The 8059-nt window shown below is 37.2% G+C and overlaps 2 protein-coding genes across 2 annotated transcripts in view; both read left to right on the forward strand.

Annotated features, from left to right (window-relative positions):
- LOC308556324 (olfactory receptor 1f45-like) overlaps window positions 1-8059 on the forward strand; it is a gene marked incomplete at both ends in the record, with an annotated part of 504663 nt that overhangs the window by 19862 nt on the left and 476742 nt on the right.
- On the forward strand, window positions 5846-6805 carry LOC308555611 (olfactory receptor 7C2-like; the record flags this gene model as incomplete). Its single annotated transcript, XM_081134010.1, has 1 exon — window positions 5846-6805. One exon carries the CDS (start codon window positions 5846-5848, stop codon window positions 6803-6805), a length of 960 nt encoding a protein of 319 aa, XP_080990136.1.

Genomic DNA, 8059 nt, shown 5'->3' on the forward strand with positions numbered 1-8059 from the left:
GAATAGAGTAGCCATGGAACAATTAATTTAATGAGGATTTGTGAGAATTCAAGCTCTAAGGCCCCAGAAACAGTAAATATGTCCCTTACTCCTCTCACCTGCAGATCAACTGTCCCAGGAAGGAGGGAGTTCAACTGTGCCCTTTCAAACCACAGATGCCTAATGTCCACTCCCTGCCCTTCCTTGGAGCCAAGTTAAATATCCATCACCCAGGGAAGGAAGGACCAAGGAAACTAGAGGCTCGGCAATACCATCAGAGTATCTGCTGTGGGAAACAGGTAAGGAGTCAGAGCTCTCAAAGGATGAATTTTGATGGTACTAATGGGGGTAACACAGTGGTGAGAATCTATTTACTTAAAATGTTCTACACAATTCAATTCCTGTGTCTCTCAATTTCTCTTCCTCTCAGCTTCCTTCCTTTCTCTTCTGGAACCCAATTCTGAGGATCTCTCACCTTCCTAATGGATATTGACTTTCTCTCAACCCCAACATCTATCAAAAGTTTCATACCCAGCCATCTTAGCCATTTTTTCAGAAGCCACTACAATTTCCTCTATTCTCCTCTATCAAAGATGCACCGATATTCTTCTATCTATACAATTTTATTCAGTCATTTATTCACTCATTCATTCAAATGAGAAACATTCCCTGGAATTCCACCTACTTAGCACTTAATTTGTACCTCTTGTGATTTTAAGTTAGTTAATGTTTCTTTGTCTTAGTTTCCAAATGTGTAAAATGAGGATAATGATAGTATCCTCTTTGTAAGGATAATATGAGAATTAAATGAAAAGAGATAAAGCATGGGATTTTTGATTGTCTCTATTACCTAGTGAACACCTATATACGTTAATTATCATCGTTGTATTACTGTAAGCACATATTCATTGTTAAATCAAGGGAGAGAGATTAACCAAAGAATTTATATGTATATATTCATAACCCATGGACACAGACAATAGTGTGGTGAAGGCCTGAGGCAGGGGGTGGGTGCAGGGTAGAAGGGGTCAATGGGGAAAAATAGGGGTCATCTGTAATATTTTCAAAAATAAAGATATATTTAAAAATAGTAATAACGATAAAATAAGCCAAAACATATAAAATATAACACAAGTGCTCAACATATGGAGGTCTTCAAGAAACTTTAGCTAATTTAGTAAATTTATTGCTCTCATTTTTGTGTATTTGCAAGTTTCCAGTTCCTGTTCCAAGACATTTAAATTTTTGTTAATATGTGAAATAATTGTAATCTATTTTCTAAGAGATTTGCCTAGATACACAACCACTGCTGGATTTTTCTCTTGTACTCACTTTTTGTTAATTTTTATTTTTGAATAATTTTAGATTTATAGAAAAATTACAAAGATAGTACAGAGAGTTCCCATAATGATGAAATGTTTTGGCATTAGACGGAAACAATGGTTGCAAAATACTATATACCACTGAATGCCACTTTTAAATGGCTACTGCTGCCCTGGCCGGGTGACTCGGTTGGAGCATTGTCCCATACAGCAAAAGGTTGAGGGTTCAATTCCCTGTCAAGGCACATACCTAGATTGCTCTGACATCAATGTTTCTCTCTTAATCTCTCTCTCTCTCACTCCCCCCTCCTCCAAAATCAAAAAACTTATTCTCGAGTGAGGATTTTAAAAAAATATAAAAATAAAAATAAAAATAAAATGGCTACAGGTTTACATATTTGTTTTGTGTTAACTGCCTTACTAAAATTATACACAATTAAAAGGGGTTTTCAGCTGCCAATTCATTATCTACAGCCAACTCATCTTCAAATGAAGAGTTGCCTTTTCAATACTTAGATCTCTTATATCTTTTTCTCCTTGCATTGCATTGGTTGGAACTTCCCAAGAGTTAATAAATGACATTAAGGATGGTAGGCTTTCTTCTTTAAAACTTAAAGGTGAATTCTTCCATTGTTCCTGCCAGGAGCTCCCACCAGGGCATTTTTGGTGGTAAGGTGGTGAGTTTTAATGTTTATTTAATTCCTTCCTTAATTATTGATCTGTTATCCTTTATCCTGAATCAACTTTGGATACTCGTATTTTCCAAAAAATAAACTCATTTCTTAGAGATTTTCAAATTTTTAACATGGAGTTATAAGTAATATTATCCAACACATTTAAGCACTTCCTTACCTCTCTGTTAATTTTTCTCATTCCTAGTTTTATGCATTTCTGTTCTTTCTCTCTGTTTGTCTTTTTTATTAGACTTCTGTCTAATTTTGTCAATTCGTTTGCTTTTGCCAAAGAATTCACTGTAAAATTTATTTTTCAGTTCTAAAATTTTCCCTTCTTTTTAATTCATTAACTCTGTCTTTAACTTAATTTTTTGCTTTACCTAGGTTTGTTTTATGGAAGTTTTATTAACATCTTCACATTTTTAAGTGTTGTTTTTTTTTCTTGAGGCTGGACTGCATGTATGTTCATTTGTACTTTTGAATGAAATAATAGAAAAAAATAAATCTAAAAATCAAGATTCATGTTACCACTCAGAGATTATCCCTGTCCACATTTTGGTATATCCTGTTGTAGATATTTTTTTCTTGATGTTATACAAACATGTGTTTAAATATAAAAGATCTGTATGCTGTTTTAATTTCTCCAGTACAGGATAGCAGACCAAGTACCCTTTTATAGCAGTGTCCTAAGTGTTATTTCCCTTTCCACATGATGGATTTTGCATTTTTCTTTTTGTTAAAGGGCTTCTTAATTCCCTCAGTGAAAAAGGTATCTACTTTAATTTCACCTTCATAAATTTAGAGTAGGAGTAAAAATTGTCTCAAATATTTAATTAGTCTTCTTATGTTTCATGTTATGAATCATTAATATCTTATGCCTCTTTCCTAGTTAATGCATTAATCTTTTTATAACTTATGATTAAGACTTTATAAAAATATTAAGTTTATCAACCAAATAGTTGTGTTTTTGTTTTTCTTAATTTGTTTTTTTGTTTGTTTGCATTCTAATTTTCTGCAAGGTACATTTTCTCATTCAGAATTTTTCAACTTATGGTCCAATTATTGATCTTTTTGCCTTTTATTTCTACCAAAGTGTTTTTATTCAGAGAATTTCTACTTTCAAAGATTATATATATTCATGTGTAAATTTATATTACCTATATATTTATCTATATGTTCTTCTAATAGTTTATATAGTCTCTTGCTCCACACTTAACATTTGAAATTTGTTTTAGAATACAAAGATAGGATTTAAAATTATTTTTTCTAAGTAGTTAATCTCTAAACATTTATTTATACCCTTAAAAGCCCCTTTAAGGTATCTAGGGATAAAAATTGCAAGTTAATGCTGGACACACAGGATTGCTCTCCTTCCCCCCTTTGCAGTTAGATGTGACAGTGTCACTAGTTCTGGCTAATTAGTGGACAATAAGAATATGTGTGACTTCTGTGTTAAAGCTCTTAATTGTCATTGCAGTTAGCCTGTCTCCCCTTTTCACCTGCCCTTATGCTTGTGGATGAGACTTCACACGATTGAGGCTTCCAGATGATTGTTGAGATGACACCCTAGAATTCAAAGAAGCCTGAGTTACTTCAGAAAGGACAATTGGCTTGGAGAATTGCTTGTGCTTACATCGGATTTTGCATGAATGAAAAACAAACGTTTATTGTGTTAGCCCCTGAAATTTCGGACTGTTAGTCGCAGCATAAGTGAGTCTGTTCAGAATCATACAGCTATTTTCCATCATTGATGAAAGAAATGTGAAATGCTAAGCTCCTTTGGAAGGCAATCTAACAGCATCTACTAAAATAAAAGATAGATAAACCCTTTGATCAAATTCACCTTTGGGAATTTACCCCATAGAAATAAAAATACCAATTCATAAAGCCAAAGAAATTGCAAGTTGAGTTGATTTTTAAAAATTATATATCCTAAATTATGGTGAACATGATATTAAATCACAAAACTCTAGAATTATCCCCATGAAAGAAAGAATAAGAATTCCAACTCTTACCATATATTCGAAGTGTTCTCAGATTTCATACCAATGCAATAAGATCTAAAGATAAATCAGTGTTGCAAATTAATATTATTTGGAGAAAGTAGGTAAATATTAGAGAAAATCTTTAAAGTGCAGCATGGAAATTATAGTCAGTGATATTGTAATAACTATATATGGTGCCAGGTGGGAATTGAAAGTATCTGGGGAGAATGCTTTGTAAAGTATATGGTTGTCTAACCACTATGCTGTACACCTGAAACTAATACAAAATAATATTGAATATAAACTTAACTGAAAATTTAAAAAATTTTTTTAATCTTGAATAAGAAAATCCAGAAAATGAACTTGACACCTTATAAACGCAGAAAATCAAAAGCTTTCCTGACATAATAATATCAGAGATATAATGTAGAGGAGCATTATTCTTAATTACATTAAACCTAAAATGCATGAAAGTACTATGTAGAAATTTTGCCATTTGCTAACCCTGGATGAACCTGGGGGACACCACGCTAAGTGAAATAAGCCAGACCTCAAAGGATCCATACTGCATTATTCCACAAATGTGAGGACTCTAAAATAGTTAAACTCATAGAAGCAGCGGCAGGGGGTGGGGGTGGATTGTTGTTCAATGGGCATAAAACTTCCGTTATGCAAGATGAAAAAGTTCTAGAGATCTGCTGTGCAACATAGTGTGGTATTGTGCACTTTAAAATGTCAAGAGGATAGATCATAAGTGTTCTTACACACACACACACACACACACACACACACACAAGAATACATGAAAATTTTTAAGGTGATGGTTATGTTTATTACCTTGATTGTGGTGATGGTATCATGGGTGTATGCATATGTTTAAACTAATCAAGATAGCCTGGCCGGGCATGGCTCAGCTGTTGAGCATCGACCTAGGATCCAGGCGATCTGGGTTTGATTCCCGGTCAGGGCACATGCCCGATTGTGGGCTTGATCAATGACTCTCTCATCATTGATGTTTCTATCTCTCTCTCCCTCTCCTTTCCTCTCTCTGAAATCAATAAAGATATATTTTTAAAAAACTAATCAAGATATATACATTAAATAGGTGTCATTTTTTGTAGATCTATTATACGTCAATAAAGCTAAACAGAAAAGATGAAAAGTGCAAACTTTTCATGTGAAAAGACAAACTCAATATTTGGAAACATTAAGACATTATATTTAGAAATTCAGTTTTTTAGAATTTTATTTAGGAACATCAGTAATATAAATGAAATATAGACAATTATTAATAATAACATTGGTTATTATTTTTGTTAGCAGAAGGAGAGCCCAAGGTCCAAAAGATCTATATACAGAAACTGCCGCAAAATAAAGGAAGCTTTCATTTATTGGAAAGTCTCCCTAAGGTTAAGAAAATCCCCTTTCCCACAGGTACTGAGAAAAAAATGCAAGAGCAACCATCAAGGATGCTGGGAAAGGGATGGCTGCTTAGGGATGCGGGCAACCACTGCTCAAGAAATAGTTCTCAACTTTGAGCATCAAAGTTCCTGAGAGGGCATGTGAAAGCACAGACACTGGCTCCATGCCCAGAGTACCTGATTCAATAGGTCAAGCAGGCCCAAAACTGTGCACCCCAACAGGTTACCAAGTGATACTGGTCAGGGACCACAATTTAAGAACCACTGAACCTAGAGACAGGCCATTTTCCCAGTTAACAACTGTAACCACAGTGTGTCAGCAAAGACAGCCAACCATTACCTAAAATGAATGACTAATTTCCTTGGGTTTGGATTAAGGATATTTCTATCATTCAAAGGGTTTCTTATTTGAAGTGACATTTGTGTTGCTTTTTTCCCTCCTTCTGGGCAAACCCAGCAGCTCCATGGAAAGAAGAAACCAAACAAGAGTCAGAAACTTTCTCCTCATGGGATTCCCAGGGAAGCCGGACCTGCAGCCCCTCCTCTTTGGGCTGTTCCTCTCCATGTACCTGGTCACATTTACCGGGAACCTACTCATCATCTTGGCCATCAGCTCAGACTCCCGCCTCCACACTCCCATGTACTTCTTCCTGTCCAACCTGTCCTTGGTGGACATCTGCTTCACCTCCACCACCGTCCCGAAGATGCTGGTGAACATCCAGGCACAGAGCAAAGCCATCACCTATGAAGGCTGCATCAGCCAGATTTTTTTTTTCATTATGTTTGGATGCTTGGACAATTTACTCTTGACCATGATGGCCTACGACCGCTTGGTGGCCATCTGTCACCCCCTGCACTACACAGTCATCATGAACCCTCGGTTCTGTGCACTGCTGGCCCTGGGCTCTTGGTGCATCAGTGTCATTGGCTCCCTGCTTGAAACCTTGACTGTCTTGAGGCTGTCCTTCACAGACATTGAAATCCCACACTTTTTTTGTGATCTTCCTGAAGTCCTGAAACTCACCTGTTCTGACGCCCTCGTCAATAACATGGTGGTGTATTTTGTGACTATCATCCTAGCTGTTGTCCCTCTCTCTGGGATCCTCTTTTCCTATGCTCAGATTTTCTCCTCTGTCCTGAGGGTTTCCTCAGCTGGGGGAAAGTTCAAAGCCTTCTCCACCTGTGGGTCTCACCTGTCGGTGGTCTCCTTGTTCTATGGCACAGGCCTGGGGGTCTACTTCAGTTCTGCAGTCACTTCATCCTCTAGGACAAGTCTGGTGGCCTCAGTGATGTACACCATGGTCACCCCCATGCTGAATCCCTTCATCTATAGTCTGCGGAACAGGGACATGAAGAGGGCCCTAGGAGGACTCCTCATGAGGGTGGAGACTCTCAGGAGAAGAGCTGTTACAGGACTCTCCTGAGTAGCCGGGCACACAGTACTGAGGACCAGAAATCCTGCTTCCTTTGTCCAATATGTTTCATTTTCTTAATTTTATATGTTTTGAAGCAAAACTTTCCTTGGGTCTTCCCTGTTTGCTCACCATTTTTCTTCAGGTTATATCTTGGGCTCTCTTTTTCGCTTTACAACCGGTCATTTTAACTTCATATGAATAAAGCCTAGTGTTTCCTTAGTTATCTTCAGTAATGGTTTGGATTTTAAAAAAAACAAAAACTAAGTCTCATAGTGTATCTCCTACATGGAGACTCTGTGGCCTGCCTTGGTCAAGGGGTTCAGAATTATGGAAGTGGAGACAGAGCTTGGCTTGTTCCCAGGGGCCTGCCTGCCGAGCCAGGCTCACTCCTAGGGCAGTTTCATTAACCTCCAGATATGATGTCCAGGTTCCCTTGGTTCCCAGGCAGCTCATTAAGAAAGCCTCATTTCATTACATGTATCACGTGCCCAAATGTCTCTTTGTTGCCTAACATCTAGATTTTCCAAAGTAAAATGTAAAATTACGTTTTGTAAATTTTGTCAGCTCTTAAGATGATTTTCCTTGAAAGTTTAAAGGAAGCAATGATAAACCTTTTTCCTCTGACATTGCTTTTGATAAGAGTTTGTCAGTGTTATTAGGGTTGAATTGGAATTAATGTCAACTAACCAATAAGGCAAAATAGAGCTCTCAAAAAAATGTCTCATGCTTTAAAAATATATCCTCAGAAGTGATGGGATGTGTACCTATTTTGGAAGTGTTGCCCCGCAAACTCCTTTACAGAGGTGATTTCTGAGATTATGTGAAATTCAGTAAAGTTGCAGAATACGAAATCAATATATAAAAGTCCTTTGACCATATAAAGACACAGAGAGAAGAGAACCATCTACCAGCTAAGGAGAGAAGCCTCAGAAGAAACCAGCCCTGCTGACAACTTGATCTCAGACTTCTGGCCTCTAAAACTATAAGAAAATTAATTTCTATTGTTTAAGCCACCCAGTCTGTGGTACTTTGTCATACAGCGCTAGCAGAGTAATAGACTCTTCTCCTACAAGGAGCACACTGGGGACACAGACCACTAACCATGGAGTGGGGTTAGGCCAGAGGCTGAATTTCTGGTTTGAGCCTGGGATCCCAGGCAAAGTTCCCCATGGTCAAATGTGGAGTAGGATGTTTTATAATGTAAACCTCAAGAAGGAATATATCTGCCAAGAAGGACTCCTTGTGGTTAACTGGGCACAAATT

Source organism: Miniopterus schreibersii (genome assembly GCF_964146895.1).
Source record: "Miniopterus schreibersii genome assembly, chromosome: 4".
Lineage (NCBI taxonomy): Eukaryota > Metazoa > Chordata > Mammalia > Chiroptera > Miniopteridae > Miniopterus > Miniopterus schreibersii.